This window comes from Chanodichthys erythropterus, chromosome 5, assembly GCF_024489055.1.
Source record: "Chanodichthys erythropterus isolate Z2021 chromosome 5, ASM2448905v1, whole genome shotgun sequence".
NCBI lineage: Eukaryota > Metazoa > Chordata > Actinopteri > Cypriniformes > Xenocyprididae > Chanodichthys > Chanodichthys erythropterus.
Window position 1 is genome coordinate 11,242,078 of NC_090225.1, and position 18,291 is coordinate 11,260,368.

At 36.8% G+C, this 18,291-nt stretch overlaps 1 protein-coding gene across 2 annotated transcripts in view; it reads right to left on the minus strand.

Moving 5' to 3' along the window:
* Positions 1–220: 220 nt before the first annotated feature.
* runx3 (RUNX family transcription factor 3) overlaps positions 221–18,291 on the minus strand; it is a 56,628-nt gene continuing 38,557 nt past the window's right edge. For both annotated transcript variants that reach the window (XM_067386056.1, XM_067386057.1), the window contains 3 exons: positions 14,333–14,491; positions 8,871–8,942; positions 221–3,773 (listed from right to left, as the gene is read on the minus strand). In XM_067386056.1, coding sequence (XP_067242157.1) covers positions 3,250–3,773; positions 8,871–8,942; positions 14,333–14,491 — 755 coding nt within the window. In that variant the 3' untranslated portion in view covers positions 221–3,249. The remainder of the gene's footprint in view (positions 3,774–8,870; positions 8,943–14,332; positions 14,492–18,291) is intronic.

Consider the following 18,291-nt stretch of genomic DNA (forward strand, 5'->3'; position numbering starts at 1 on the left):
GCTGTCAAAAGTGCACCCGATGATGCGTTTTGCATCATCATGCTGACTTTTGCTGACAAATAAATGTGAATTTCTCGGCCCAGTTAACACGGAAAACGAGTAGCCTAATCACTGTTCATTATAATACAGACATTGTAACTATACAAAGCGGGTTGAAAATAGGCAAAGTTACACTTTAAGTATAATCTCAATAAAATGACACTATTGAAATGTGGAAATATTGAGGAAATTTAATTTATATAACTTTTCTTATGCATTGTAAAATCAACGGCTGAATTACAAAAACATTAATGACAAGTAAATGAAATCACAAGCAAATCCTGATCTTTTTTTTTAATTAAAAAGCATAAAAAACTACATCATAGCACACAATGAAGGAACAAAAGAGCATATTTCAGAACCAAAATTGCAAACATACAATGAGTGAAAAAGACGATTTGTTCTACAGGAGTGTGTTGTGCTTTTTAGCTCTTTCAGCATGATTATAATCTGTGCATTTTTACAAACATCACAGACTCCTCAGTGATATTCACTTCACTGGCAACATTTGGGATGTGTTCCAAAACATATTGAGCTTCGCTGCTGCCCACATAGACATCTGCCTTTAAATAACTGAATGCTTTACACAGGCATAAATAAGCCACTTACTTTTTGTTACAGCCTCTGTGCTCTCTATGTAAGAAGCTCATTAGGTTTTGGAACAGAGCCTTGGCGTCAACAGACTGTTCAATGCAACGCAAAATAAAAATCATTATTGATAGTGGAAATAAATAGATACGTCTTTGGTCTTATTTTGGGCCAGCAAATAATATTTTAGCCTGATTTGGATTCTTGATCCATCTCAATCATAATCAACAATCACAACAAACACATAAGATGAGACGACAGGATTTGATATCCACAGACATTAATAGATCCAGACTGAGGCACTGAGAGAATCATTAAACCATACTTCAGAATTGCAGAAGCAAATGTTTCCCATAGCACAGGATTCTATTACCCAGAAGTCCTCGCAGGAGAGAATAGACTCCCGCGTGTAACTAGACCAGCTCACATTTTGAATCCATCTTTCCTGTAGCCTGCAGCTTTAGGCAATAATCAAGGGGAGGCACAATGGGAAGGAAAATAACCGCCGCCATAAAGGCATCAAAGCGGCCGTGAATCAAGCTGAACACGGGCACTTCTGCTTGGATAACAAGGCCTGAAGGATGACCAATGATTGCGAAAGGAGATATGGATCTCTTCATCTATCTTTCTACTTGTTTCCTTTGCTCTTTTGGGGCTCTTTGCCCTCAGGTAAAGGCAGCAGGTGTGAGCATGGGAAAAACCTCTGGGTTATGGGCTGAAATATTCACTTACACCTGTTACGTGAATGTGTGTGTGTGTGTGTGTGTGTGTGTCATGGCCACTTTGCCTTCCTTGTATGAGCATGTGCATGGTTTTGTTATTCAAATAATCGAGACCGATCTCCTTTCAAACGTGCCCAATTATTATCTCCGATTTCAGTCATTCCAAGAACAAGGTAGGAAAAATAGACATATAATGTAGGTGCTTAGAGCAACATATTTTTCACACTTTACAGACATAGTTGACAACAGGTGATTGTTGGACTCTTTAGCTTGTGAGGGTTGAGGTCTTTCAGGCAGTATGACTAAATATCATGTGGAACTCAATCTGGTAAGAATGTCTCCATTATGTGGTTTACAAGGACATATAACCTCTTAAATAAACGTTTTAGTGCATTAAAGCTGCATTGGAAAAACATAGACATTACATTAAAATTTGTTTTGTATAATTTAGAAAGAATATATTACAGTAGCACAACTTCCAATTTTATATTAAAACAAAGATTAAAAAAGAAACTTAAAAAGAATAATAATAAAAAAAGAAATACGAAATGTTTGACCCGGAACAGACCTGGAACAGACCTGAAATAGGAACGCATCCACTTTGGCTCAAATAAATAAAAAAAAATAATAATAAAACTGAGCGCAAACTGATCAGAATCGTTTTAAGAAACTGCTAAGTCATAAAAAGCGATCAACACTGAGAAAAAAAAAAAAAAAAAAAAAAAGATTACTCTAAAAACTATTCCAAAAAAGATGAGTTGCCACAAGTTCAAAGACAATTGAATTGTTTGTGATTTTGATGCAAAGCAAGAAACCAAAAAAAAAAAAAAAAAAATCAAACACCTGTCTGTCTTTGGAATATAGACACTCTTTCACGTTTCTACAAATCGAGAACCCATAGCTAAAGGGTGAATCTCACAAAAACACATCCAGATCACATTTTACCCCAAAATCAAAAAATTGTTTGCATAAAAAAATTATGCCTATGTTTTTGTAAAAGTAAATGATTTGCAAATGAAATTATGCATCTTTTATTTTTTATTTTTTCTGGGGGTCAAATGTGCTTCATTTTGATAAAAAATAATGTTGGAATGCAAAAAAAAAATAAAAAAATAATAATGGCATAATTTTCTGCAAAATATGATTTTTCATTTCTCAATAAACATGACCTGGATATGTTCCTGACAAGTTTTGTGATTCACCCTTTGTGATTTTTTTTTTCTCAATGAAAAACCCATTGGCATAACATCTCACAAAGCTCACATTGACACACATTTGTATTATACACATCTTACCATTTCAAGACTATTTCAGCATTTTTGGAAAGTACCTGAAAGTCGAGGGTGACATTTTTGGTATATTTACAGAGTTAAAAGTCCCACAGTCCTGCAGCTCCGTGAAGCTCTTTTATACTCTCTGCATGACAAACGCTTCGTGGTTGCAAAGCACTCTGGGAATTACAGCTTTCAGGCAGATTGGTTTGTAAGGCTGGATAAATTGTCTGTTTTCAGATACAGGCCCATCACAATATGTCCACCTGCTTTTCTTTTCTTTGGTTTGTTCAGCTTTTTCAGTAACAAAAAAGTCGCTGATATATTACTATGGAGCCTCATTTTTTTATGATAATTTTTTACTCTTTCTATATACACATCAATTTCCTGTGAGACTTGTGTCCTCCTTCAGTTTTGATCAATGGAGGTCAGTTTCTGTGCCGTATAGAGCGTCCAGAGCAAAAGGTCAACAGTCGGCCAACTAATTTCTGGTCATTTGATCACATTGGTAGTCTTAGAAGCGATTGACGTCATAGAAGGACAAAGAAACATAAAACGATCAAACATGCATGACTTTCACCTTTCTCTTAATATTGACCTCTTCTGTCAGTCTTTCCGCACACTATTTCTCAGTAAGGCCTCCAGACGGACTCGTCTATGCGTGTCGACGCACTCATTGCTGTGGGCGAGTTGCTATGGCTACCGTCGGCATCCACCCCATCGCTCTGGTTACCGAGGCTGGCGTTAAGCAGGCTGTTGTTTCCGCCAGCGGTGCCACCGGCTCCACCCGCCGCGGTACAGGACGTCAGCATGCGGGTGGGCGACCTGTCGCCTCCCGATCCGGTGCCGCCGGTCGGAACCATGGAGAACTGGTACGAGCCGGATCCGGTGCCGTAATACAGGTGGTACGGCGAGGAGTTGGTCTGGAAGTGGGAGTTCTGGTTCTGGTTGCCAGGATAGGGAGGCGGCAGGTAGGTGTGGTAGCGGCTGGAGGTGGGCATACCGGCCACGCTGAGACCGCCGATTCCAGTGCTGGACGGGTTAGCAGAGTAGGTGAAAGGACCCGGATAATGCATGTGTGAATCAGAGAAACGAGGAGCCGTTAATGGAGACAGAGACGGGAAAGATGTCCTCTGCTGGAACAGCTCCGTACCTGAAGATAAAGAAAGTGGCACTTTAACATCTAAACAACTTCAATAATGTGTTGATTAAAATTCTAAATCATTAAAAAATACAAAAATGTTTGTGACCCAGAAATGATCCAAAATGCCAAGATAAATATTAAATACAGTTAAAAAAAATGTTTTTAAAATGTAATAATTAAATAAATCTTAAAATTGTCATTACCATTTAAATTATTATATTATATTAATATTTAATACATATAACATTAAAATGATCTGTCAAATTCAGCAGATGAACAATTGCCACAGAACCCTACTGACACACTGAACTAGCGCCACCTAGTGTCATTTGTGAACTCCACATGATCGCCTAAAAAGGGTCAAAGTGAAAACAGTGCGAACGTAGCGTTACGAGGCTGGGGAGGAAGATGAATGCTGGTATGCTCTGACGTCTGAGGTTTTTTCATTTAGTGTTTATGTCTTGTGTGTGTCATGACTGTGAGAACAGGTGTAATGGAAACATCTGTGCACCTGCACACAAACTGCTGCCTGTTTCTGCCAGTTTGTTGTTTTCTGGCTTTATTTTTCTGCTTATTGCCTACAATCGAGCAAGGGCTGCTGGGATACTGGAGCAGGCTTTGGCATGCAGGCGCCTGAGGGAGGAGAATGCCGTCTGTGCGTGCCACTGACTTGTTTAAAAGTCTCTCCCCCGTTTGTCTGGGGCACTGGGTCCATTTACAAACAGAAACAGAGAAAGAGAGAGAAAAGCATACAGTTCCATTTCAATTTCCTCAACTTCAGTTTTTTTTTTCTTTTCTTCAGAGAACATGTTTTCCCTCTCTCTTTCTCTCTGAGGGGTGTTGACTTTCTCTTTTACTCTTTTGGAGGGCCAGAATCTGATTCGAACCAAGGAGAATTCAAGATTTCAGCTGCTGTTGATTCAACTGAAATGGCCATGAATTCCAGCCAGACTCTCTCTCTCTCTCTCACACACACACACACAAACACACCATACACGATTAAATACTAAAAGCTTAAATCTGACGGATAAGTTGAGAAACAGCTGCAAACCAGATATAACACCTAACTGTACACATTGTTTAACCTCATTACCTCGTAGATGCACAAACATTCAGAATCAGTGTCTCCCTCTAGTGCCTCACAGGTTATTAACAACATGAACGTTTCCTGAATGTTGCTCTAGAACAAGGTCTTCAACCATTTGAGCATATTGTGATTGCTATTATAAAAACTGAGAGTTTAATTTTATACCTGGCCAATGATAACTTGCATATAGTGCCATATCAATGTTTTGACATACTTTAAGATGTTTACACCACAAAAATCATAAAAACACATTATTGACCCCCTTTCGAAGACCACTGCTCTAGAGAATTACTAGCGGTGTTTCCATGTATAACCACCTCACACATGTTCTACATTAGTATCAGTGGAAAAACTCTTTAAAAACAGATAAAAAAAGAGCAAAGAGAGGGAAAGTATGTGGTATAACCCATTATTCTATGTCATTTTCTCCTTTAATAATATTATTATAAATGGGGAAAATAACTTTATGAAGAAATGAAACTAACAATTATGGGGAAAATAACATACAGAAAAATATTACTATTAATCAATATTATTAATACATTTAAGAGAGTGACTTCCCTTTTTTGTCCACACAGTTCAAACAGAAGTTCTCTTTTACTTATTATGTATTTTTATTATGTTTACACTCATATTTGACATGTCAACAGGATTGTTTAGCAGAAGCAATATAGAATAAAAAATACAAAAACCAACTCCTATTTGTTGATGACTAGTCTCAACAGTAGAAGGGAAATGTTCTTCTCTGGGGAGTCCCTTAAAGTTTATGGCAGTTATGACCCTGGCATTTAGAACTTCTTTAAAGTTCAGCAGTGATTTATACAAACGAAATTAAATGAAGAAACTGTCACAGTTTCTTAAAAATGCCCCCTATCGTCCCATTGTGTTCTCGCCCATCACAGTGAGCAGTTCAGTTCGCCGTGTTCCACTAGCCCACAGTCAAGCGTGTAACCCGGCTCACTACAGAGGTTTGCCTCATTTGACTGCAGTAGAAACTGATTTTGTTTGTTAACAGAAGAGCAAGCAGTAGCTATTCAGCAGGAATTGTGCATGTTTGTGTATGGGATCAGGGTTCTGGTGAGGATGCAAATATCGGCCCTCACCTGTAAAATGGCGATGCAAAAACAGATGGATTACACCTGGACCAGGCAAATCATGCGGCCAGGAGAGAGAAAGACATAGAGACATAAAGACTGAAATATATACTCGATACTCTATATAATCTAATCAAATCGTGAATATTTGCGTCAGAATGTAGGATATCAAAAATGCCGCATATCTAACAATAATACAATGATGTGGATTCCAGACTTGCTTACTTGTTCATGGTTTGAGTTTCTACTTTGTGGTTTTATGCTCAACTAGTGACACAAACCCACAGGAACCAACCAAACAATCGCTACAACTTGTCAACTATGCCATATACAGTGGCCCCAAACTATTACTTTTAACCAACTGGTGTTGCACACTATGGACATGTTCCGCTAGCATTTGACAATCATAAGAATTTTTATTTTTTATTTACCCCCCCCCCCCCCCCCCCCCCTAGAAAACATTCTTTGTGGTATATTTTATTTATGAGATATCTTGCTTGAAAAGCAACACACACACACACAGTATCTTAAGTGGAGCCACTGTAAATGTAAGTAGAGTAACTTTCAGTCTAATACATTTAGAGCCTAGTTTCCCAAGTGATAATCTGATGGTTTTACTAATAGGTAGAAAACTGAAGCAGGGCCAAAATGTTTGCACTGGATGTTGATAAATGATAACTGAAGGTAATGACATATAACTCCAAAAGGCAGAGAACCTGAGACGCAGGCAAACATGTAGATCTTGTGTGTTTATGTTAGAGCTGTAGTCCATAAGACAACACGGCACGTCGCATGCAAACTAGCTCATCTCCGACATGTGCCGCGCTGCGATCTCATACATCAGGATGGGTCAGGTTACCATTCACAAACATCTGATACTGTACTGGAGATTTACAAATCAGGTCATTGATTCAAGACCTGGATCACAATGAGACACATTTTGTGAATAGATCAGGAATGTTGTTTTTTTTTTTTCCAGTGAGGAATTTGATCTTATTGACTCTAAAATCCATTTGTTGAAATGACTGCATTATCATTGATCCAAAAATCACAATTATTAAGCAGCTTTTGCTGTTCTAGGACATTGAAGGGAATCAATATTCAGTTCTTTCGGAAGCAATTATTATGAAATATAAGAACTGTTGGATCTCATTATTCCTGTAGGCGTTTCTGATCATTGCAGTTCAGAGCGGTGAGTCAACATTACACTCACGCAAGTCTGCAGCAGAGAACACATGGTATCTGAGCCAACAGGACAGAGAAAGCACAAATGAGATCTATCTAATATCTCAATTGTTTCTCATGGACAGCAATGAGAGGGTAAGAAAAAGGAAACTCTATTCCTCAGATGCTTCCGTTAAGAAAAAGACCCTATTGGTCTCTTCTAAAGTTTCAGATGAGATCTCAAAAATGTCTCATGCTGAGCTCAGATAAGCCTTCGATCAAAGTCAGACATCTCAATATGAACTCAAACATTTCTCATCAAGTTCTTCCAAAACCAAATGATCTGAGCTATTCTTGGTCTTTTTACTGTATGTCAACAATTAACTAATTTTTGCTTATTAAAAATTTGGAAGAGAAGAGAAACATCTGAGACAAAATTGATACTTAAATGAGACATTAAATCTTCTCAGCGATGAAAGAGCAAACTATGAGAAATAAAATGATTTTCTGGCAAATGTTACAATAATCTAATCTAACCTAATGTAATCGTGATCGATCTGAATACACTCCAAATTCATTTAGAAGTCATGAACAGGTTCTGGAATAAATCTGCGAATTCTAAAACAGAATTTCATCTTCCAAATAAGACTGAATAATCTGCCTGAATAAGTTTCAAAACTCTCTTTGGCCACGTATACACTGTAAAGTTACGAGAATGACAACCACAGTAAAATGTAGGAGTGAATACTCTTAATTATCTTGAAATAATTGACAAGCAAAGTTTTGGCATCTCATGGCTGTGAAAAAGAATACTGCTATTTTTGATAAATGAAAATATGCAGAAAAAAATCACTCCCATAAATAACTACAGACTGTCCAGAATGAAATTAAACTCCTAGTTTTGACAATGTATTTGGCTGTAGTGTGCATGTGGCCTTTAATAAATGTCAAATATTTGAGCATGAATTATGATGAAACTGCCATCTGGTGTTTTGAAAAATGCCACCTGACACACTGCGAGCCTATTAGGAATAATAAATCAATCAAAGTGCAATTAAAGAAAGCTGTAACTTAAATGTCACACCAGCTGGGAAACTTGTGTGTGTGTTTGTGTGTGGTGGAGGTAAAAATGACTCAGCTGATTTGGATGTTTGGGGTTTGCGGGAACAGGAAGGGCAGGAATTCTGCGTCGCCGTGGGGAAAGAAAACCATGCCAGCACCAGGTATGTGGCCGTGTGTCCATGGCAGCGAGAGTTTGTGTGAATGTTTTCGAGTGAGAGTGTTTATATGTGTGTGTGTGTGTGTGTGCCAAAGCAGGTGGGTGTGTGTATTTCACACACAGCAAATATTTTTTTGATGTTTCTGGGCCCATGCGTGTGTGTGCATGTGAAAGCGAAAGTAGATAATTTTCTACATTCTGTTTGTTTCAGCCCCTCCGTAAAAACGTTGCATTCTGATTGGAACATTAATATTATGATTCACCCATTATGACTGCAACACACCCACACACATTTGCATATTAAAAGTTATCCGAGGACAACATTGTTTGTGTGTGTGTGTGTATGTGTGTGTGGTTTGATGATCTATATGTCACAGTGATTCATTCTCTCATTCAACTACCAACAATATAAAAGAGGAATAGATCACCACAAAAAGGAAATAAAGGGGTCAAAAGGGTTTGGAACAATATCTTTGGATGAACTACTCCTTTAAGACATAATGTGTTCTGGTGTGTGTGTGTGTGTTTGTAAAGTCTCTTACTTGACCAGCGCAAGTCGTCTTCCACTTTGCACGTCTTCAGTGCAGGAGGATCAATCTGATCTGGCCATAATCCTGCAAAAAAAAAAAAAAAATATATATATATATATATATATACATATTTAATCACTTGTCAACTGGTAATCTGTCAGATGCAGACAAATATATATATATATATATATATATATATATATATATATATATATATATATATATATATATATATATATTCAATTTTTGTCAATTTATCAAACCAAAATATTCATTAATACAAAATAAATAATGTGATATTGCTAAAAAAACTCAATATTTTACATCCCTTTGACATTATTTACTATATCTCTTAATGTGTATTTGCTCTTTAAAATAGCTGTAAATTAACACAAAAAATAATAAAATAAAATGTAATTCATATGCAGTGATAACACATATTGATAAACAAATATATATAAAACCAACATATATATTAATGTAATAAATAATAAAGTGCTGTGCAATACAGTTAAAAGAAAATTTTATCCTTTTGACGATATTTAAGATATCTCTATATTGATATTTATGTATTTGCTCTTAAAAGTCTATTTAAATTAATACAAATAATAATAAAATAACTTTTTTTAATCATTTATATGCAATACATAATGATACAATGCATACAGATATTTTTCCTTGAATATTTTATTACATGTAAACATTTTTTAATTTTAGTATAATGAAACAAATTAATTGTTGAATCAGTTTTGAATCAGCTCACTGAACGAAAGTTGATTAATTTGATTTATGGAAGTCATCTAAACTTACCAACACCATTTTTGCTAATGAAGTTTAAACCAGAAATACTGTTGCTCAATTTTAATTTTATTTTGGCAGCAAACCCATCATGAATAAACAGTGAATATTATAACTGCCCAGCCCTATCTGTGTGTCTTTGTACGATTGCAACAGAGTGAATTTGTCCACACATGCTCAGTTTGAGAGAGCTGCTAGTGTTTTCATCAAAGGTGCCGAGAAAAACAAACATGAAATCTTATGCTGGTGTCGCATTACACACACACACACACACACACACACACACACACACACACACACACACACACACACACACACACACACACACACACACACACACACACACACACACACACACACACACACACACACACACACACACACACAGAGCCCCATCTCTAAAATTGCATGTGTATGAGTAGATAACTGAAATCTTTCTGTTTTGCTGACAAGCCAAGAAAAGTATCAGTGTGTCATGAGGAATGATATTTTGGGTGTCTGTTAAAGGTGTGTGTGTTTATCACATATCTTATCTTTAGCATGTGACGCCTTTATGTGTGTGTGTACGATCTGAGCATTTAAATCACTCCATCAGCATTAGCATGCAGCTGTCTCGCACACACACACACACACACACACACACACACACACACACACACACACACACACACACACACAGAAGTCGCTGAACGAGTCTAAAATAAGATACTTTGGGAATTACAGAGTATATCTGTGTGTGTGTCAGTGCACTGAACTGCCAATTTGAAATGCAAATGAGTTCTGTTTGCTCTTAGTCCGAGAAGAGATAGTTGTTACAAGCTAATTGTTGCAACACACACACATACACGTATGAGATATGAGATGCATGCAACTACATTTTTACATTTTCTGAGAAAAATATGAATGGTGCTTTTCCATGCAAAACTTGTCAGCATGATGCTAGTCGGTGGTTTCTAAGGTGTTCTGGAGGGACGATTGTTACCCAAGTCATATTCCAGTCAGTCCCGGGCCCCTCCTTCAATACAAGTCTACTGGATTTGTCCATTTTATTTTTAAAATCATGAAATCAAGTCAGATCCAAAAATACTAGCACATGTGTCCTAAACAATCATTATGGGACAAGTTACACACCACAATTTAATACTTATGGTAAGGAGTTTGAATAAATCCCTATAACCGTAAGTATGTGCAATAGTAATAATGATGCTTGCCTTAGCAAACACCACTAATGGCACACTGTTCCCAGTCTCTCTCACTCTCTGGTTTTCTCTGCACAATGATAAATTCTTCAGTATAAATGCTCTTATTCAGGCCACAGCTGGTGCTTCTGCTGAAAATAAACATCTCACTCAAATATTTTGATTGGCCGTTACACAACGTCAATAACAGACAGATCTCTACTGCTATAAAAGCAGCGTGTCAGACACTGTCTGTGGGCAGTACAATATGTGCCTAACTGAGAGCTTTGTGCATCTCTGAGAGGACTAATGTTGGGCAGTAACTAACTAAAATAGCAATGCAACTACCTTAAATACATTTATCAGTAGTATAACAGTAACTCATCTGTTTTTTGGCTATATGTTGTCAACAAACAGCAGTGTAGATTGACTGAACTCCTGAATCAGTTTGTTCCAGTGAATCAGTTCAGTTAGGCTGCATGTAAATTATTAATTCATTGATCAAATAAACTATTTATTGATTCATTTAAACACCCTGTCGTGAAGTATTTACATAGATGGTGTTTTTTTTTCTGAAATACAATGAATTTAAGAGTAGAGAGAGAGAGAGAAGCTGTATAACGCTGAGTGGAAATGCAGGCTTTCCTCAGTACCAGCAAAAACAAACACAGCCACCATGAAGTCTGGTTTTATGTCAGATCTTTTGCCACACCTCCTTAAAACACTCAAACACTCTCTGAAGTCCACACACAAACACACACATACACATGTAGTCCAAGACTCAAATGGACTGTCCATTCACTGACTGTTTTATAGTGCTTGCCAAAAGATTTTTTGTGACATTATTTTGTTACAATTAAGCACATTTTCCTTCCTGTTCTATTATCGTAATGTTATATTTATGAAATAATATATATTATAAAAACATAAAATTAATAGAAAAGAAAAATATATCATTAATAGAAAATATTTTTATATTAATAAAAAAATATATAATTATGTAAGCCTAGGTAAATAATTATTATTGAAATTTTTGTATTAAAATTTTATTTAAATAATAATTATTTAAAAAAAAAAAGTAAATGGAATTTATGGTGAAAATAAAAACTGTCACAATGCAAAAAGTTTAATGATCCTACAAGTAGGCTTCATTATACTCATGCAAAATAATTAATCTTTTTCACAGACATATTTGATGTGTGCGAGTCAGTTACGCAGCATGTGGGAAGTGCATGAGCGCATGAGTAAACACCACACAGCTCTGCCCGCATCTCTGTGCGCTTATTCTTTTATTCTCTTATTCAATGAACTCCCTCTCCATTTTCGTTTGTTTATTCCTTGTTCGTTTTATTTTTGTCTGAAGCATGTTGCTGCATGTTAACTAATGCCAACTTTAATTCGCCTCCCTGCTCCTCTGGCATGACAATAGGTGTGTTTACGTGTGAGTTTGTGGGACGGTGCTGTGTGCTTTGACAAATCTGTTTAAGTATGAACCATGTCTGTGTTTGTGCTGTGAATTTTGTAACTTAATATCTGTTTACAGTCATCACCACTCTGCTAACCTCAAGACTCCAGGATGATGCAACCAACACCAGACACACACACACACACACACACACACACACACAGTTTGCATCACTCAGGTGGAATGAGAGACCATCTAATTACTGTGTGATGAAGGTAATAAATCTGATTAAACATGTCTATCTTACACATGTCTGTCTGCAAACCTTATACCACACAGAACTGTCTGACAGAATGTGTGTGTGTGTGTATGTGTTAAGATTTAGGTATAAAGTTGGGAAGATGCGAAAGAGAGAAAGAGAAAGAGAAAGAGAGAGAGACAGTGCCCTAAGGTGAGAGATAACTATGTTAATATCAGACATAACAGTGAGGTTTTGATGTATCACACACAGGCCTACAGCAGCGACAGACACGCAGTCTCCCGACAGCTAAAGCTCCGTTAATGTGTTATGTCTGCTTCAAATGTGTGTGTGTCGGCAGTCATGGCCTCTGACAGCTCCATGAAGGCATAATTCCTCTCCTAATCCACCTGCAGATATGGATACTAGACTTACTTAACCTGCTCAAGTACACTCCTGACACAGTAAGTGTAAATCTCCCATTCTTCTGAGCTCTGGGTGATTCACGGCTTTGGTTTTGCAGGAATGTTTGTGTAAGCATCCACCCTTCAGAATTCAGGTCAATCTGATGGAGGAATTTACCAAAAACCCCAAACAAAAACACCACAGAAACATTCAGGGTCTCTAATTCACCAGCTTATGATGGATAAACTACTCATAAATAATGAAGGTTACGAAAGTAACCATATTTTTATGGGTTCCGGTTGATCATTACATCATGTCCTAACCAAACATAAGTTATTGTTTTCAAAATACATCAAAACTAGATAAGTGTTACATAAAATCAGATACATTATATATATATATATATATATATATATATATATATATATATATATATATATATATATATATATATATATATATATATATATATATATATATATATATATATATGTGAATGGTCAAAAGAACAAAAGAAAGATGAAAGAACTGCAGGCCGTGATATGACCCTCGGGAGCATTTGGTCTTTCTCACTTTTTGATTGATCATAGAGAGATGTGAGTCACGACTGCTTAGATAATCGTAAACACGCCAACTCTGTTTGAGTTTTTACAAAATATAAGCTATTCTGCCTACACTACAGATGCAGTGAGCAAACAAAAACAAATAAAAAAGGCGAAATTGTTTAACGAAATGACAAAATCAAAGCCAATCAAAACATATCTGATGTTTGAAGATTTTACTGTGTATCCAGCTTACAAACACTATCCAACTTACAAATAGAGTAGTAAGGAATAAATTCATAAGTTTACGACCCTAATGTTTGAAAGAACTAAATAAAATGCTCATAAACGCTTGATCTTTCTTACCTAATGACTATGCTGAGCAGAGATGAGCGACTGTAAGAATTTGATTAAAACATGAGTCACGACTGCTCCGATGACCATAATAACACACCAGTTGGAGTTCTTTAGAAATGTGAGTAATTCAGTCTACACTGCAGAAACAGTGAGCAAACAAGAATGAATAAAAGAAGCACATTTCAGCAACACACACACATTTCCGTGTATGAGAACGGGTGGGTGAGTGAAGGGTGGGGTGTGAAATCTGCCTGGGTGTGTATGTCTATTTGAGCGAAAGGGACAGAACATAGAAAGATAGACTGTAAGCGAAGTGCATACGTGCCTTGGAGAGTGAGAGAGATTTGCTAGCAGACATCATGCTCAAAGGCCTTTACATGCGTCTGAGAACGTATCCTCGCCCACTATCACACAAGCTGACGTGGGAGCCGAGATCGAGAGGGGTTGCTAGATTCCAGACGTCGAGGTGCGAGTTGTTGTGACGAGCTAACGTCTGACTCAAACAAACACATACACGGGATCTGTAGGGCATCCAGGGACAAAACACACACCTGGTATCTGTGTGGTGCCGGAGGGGCTGTAATGGGATTGGTGGGGACGGGCGGTTCCGTTGCCAGGGTTCATCCTCAGACTGGCCCTCTGGAAACGTTCGATGTCACTCAGGCGGTCGGAGAACTGCTTATGAGCGTCTTCCGGCTTCACACGGTGACCTGCAGAAAGATGGAGAGAAATTCAATGGGTTATTAGAATGAGAATGAACCTGAACATAATTTTGGTAAAGACAATTTATAGTAAACACACTTATTTGAAGTAAATCAAGCCAGAAATGTGAAATGCTTCAATTTAATGACTAATTCAGTTATTTTGACTATATGGTTATGCATTACTGTAAACATTCCCTCTCTGGAATCATGCACATACTACATGAAAGTTGCTATGTCAGTAAGAAATTTTGTCACAGTAGTCTCATTCATAATTAATATAATTTCCATAACATTAATTTACAGAACACGCCCTTTTTCTTAATAAAAAGGACAGATTTTAATATTTAGCAATTAAAATACACAGGCAGCTGCCTTCTAACTAACTTATGGAACCTGATTTGGAACACTTTACATACACTCTAAGTTAAAAACGACCCAAGTTGGGTTGAAAATAGACAAACCCAGCAATTAGGTTAAATGTTTGCCCAACCTGCTAGATAGGGTTGGGTACCATTCACATTATAACCTGCACCGATAACAGTATCGGTACCTAAAATTCAGTGCCGGTACCCATCGGTACCTTTTTTCGGTACTTTACTCTCTGTGTAATAGAAAAAACATTTATTTCAGTAAAAAAAAGTCCAAACCGCTCAATTTCAGCATTTTTTAAAAATTTATTTAGAAATTTTATACACTAGACAATGTGTGCGCTGTAGTATGCATTAGAACGCATTACAGCAGAGAATTCAAATGTCATGAAAGACTGTTTCTCACGCTGGTCTTTCCTTCTGCTGTTCAGCGTTCCGTTCGGACACATGTGCCATGAGTGTATGTTTCCTCAACACAGTAGCAAAAAAGTGTTGTTTCATTTTCACGATGCTGTCAGATCTAGAGTTTGACTAACACATGGAAAATACGACTGTGACAATATTTAGTAGGCTATGGAACAACACGCGGAGCGCATGTGAAAGGTTTCTGCGTGGAATGCCGCGATAAGATTAACAACACTCGCAATGCGGATGATATATCATAACGGACTGGAGAAAGCGTGTCTCAAGTTTTTATGGACATATTGCAAATAGTCTGCATCTAGCTTTGTGAAATGTAACCACACTTCAGAACGCTTAGCCACTGGCCTATGTGTTGCATGGTCTCTCTCTCTTTTTCTCTAACATACCTCTCATGCCCAGATGCGTTCTTAGGTACTGACATTTGTCACCGATTGATTTAATGTGAATCGGTACTCGGTAGTACTGATGTAATTCGGTCGGTACCCTTAAAAGTACCGAGTTTGGTACCCAACCCTACTGCTAGGTAGTTTTAATTAACTCAACTATTGTTTTAAAAATTACTGTATTGCTTGCTTGCTATGTTGGAAATTTATCATTTATTAACATTTATTAACAAGTCTAATGAATAATAATTAAACAATGAACATATATTAAATTGCTTATTAATAAATGTTCAATAGATTGGTTAAATGAAACACAAACATTTAACCCAACTGCTGGATTTGTCCATTTTCAACCCAACATGGGTTGTTTTTATCCCAGCATTTTTAGATGGTAGGCAGTAACTCACACTGGAGCAAGCAAACTCACAAATTATTCCAATAAAATTTCACAGTAGCGTTTCACAAAGCTAATAACATCATGTTCTAATAAGCATAAAAATACACAAATATTGAGTAAACGGTCTGGAAAGGAGCTTATGGCTTTCAGACAGAGCTGTGTACTCAGTCGTGACTCATGTAATGCTTGATGATCCACAGAGGAAATCACCAAGAAAACCTTGCTATGAGTGTGTGTGTGTGTGTGTTTATCACTGACAATAAGTTGCCATCCAACTTCAATAGCCATTACAGACACTCACACACACACACACACACACACACACACACAAACACACACACACCGTCATCATCATATGTGTAGTCTGGTCAGCTCTAATGGATGAGTTTAATGTGACTATCAGTGGCGTGTGTGAGGAACATGTGAACATTTTGTGGTTTTTAATGTAGAGTAATGGCTGTATTTGAATGTTTTATTCAGATATAGAGGGATAACAGACGCTGTGATATGGATTTTGTGTGTTCTTGCCCTCTCTTTCACCCAAGGGCAATGCATCACTCCACGTTTTTTTACCCCTGGGGTAAAATTTCTGATAGTTTATCGCTCCCTCCATTTGTCTCCCTATCTCATTCGATCTAAATGGTAAATACAGTAGTCATTTTTTGTACTTTTTGGTTTGTTTATAAAGTGCGAGATAAACAAACACTCCCTGAGGAAAGAAAATTATTTCTTAGTTGTTTCTCCTAGTCTACAATGAGATTAAATAGAAACCAACTAGTTACTTTTGTTCTCCTACTTTCAGATGTTTCTCTTGAGAAAAAGGAGAAATCTCACAAGTGTCTCAGAAAAGATCTGAACAAAAATCTGCAATCAATGTCAATCAAATGTATCATTAAATGATATGAGCTGCTATCCACATTCATGTTCTAGCTCTACTCTTACTGTATGACTCATTTGTGTCGATTTTTATTTCTCTCAATACATTTCAGAAGAAATATCTGACACAAAGTTAATACTTAAATGCAAAACAACTGAGATCTCCTTCACAGCTCCAGATGTATGAAAGAGCAAGTCAAATCTAATGCATAGTCATAAATATTACACTTTCATCCTCAGGCACTAACTTTTACTAAGCATTTGTGTTAAAGCTGTACTTTAAGTCACTTTAGTGTGACATACTGTATATCTTCTTAATGCAGTTGTAAAGTTATACAGTTAAACCCTTTCTGTCCAGGCACTAGCATGGGTAGTGTCTCTCCTGGATGGCTGTGGGGTCAAGCCCTACATCTGCCCAGCCTACATCCACCCTGTCTGAATTATTATGGATGAATGAATATTTCATAGGTAAGGGGGCACTTAGACAGGAATGTTGACTTTTTGTGAGAATGATATCATAACCACAGAACACACACAGACACACTAATTAGAGTGGATCCCTCTCATACACACACATACACACGCACATGTCATGGGGAAATGGTCTGGGATGAACACAACTACAACACACACTGTATGATGGAGATATACATGTACACAATACACTCTTAAAATAAAAATGTTAAAATCAAATTCTCACCTTGCATTTTTGTGTTTTACCATGGGTTATTGTACTGTATGTATTATTTTTCATGTGTCATAGATTAATTTACAAACTGTAATTTGTCAAGTCACAAAAGTAGAAGCTTTATCAGATTGTCAGATTATATTATATATCAGGTTATATACAAATTATATAAACTATATTTACAATGTATATTTTCGAAAAAACCCCCGATGATTTAATGACTCAAAAACAGTCATTTTAATGTTTTCGTATGAATAAGTTGAGGAAATGATTCAATGATTCAATGATTCAATCACTTGGGCTGTGTTCCAGTTAATTTTTTATGCCCTTCCCTCGCTAACTTCCCTCAGTCTCACTGACTCGGATGTACTTCATTGCTTACATTACATGAGTGCCCACTACTGGCACAACCTTTGCAATGGGCTGAATTGTAACGTCCTAAGCCCTTGATCACTTGGAATCTGCTATGGAGTTGATTTATTATTTAATTTTTCCCCTACAAAATTGTTTAATGCAGCATTCTATATATATATATATATATATATATATATGGTTGTTTTTAATATTGAAAAAAAAAAAAAATTATATATCATAGAGTTGTTTGTGGTGGGGTAAATTAAACGCGATATGCGGTGACATCACAATCATGTTGCATTGTGGTATATGGAGCT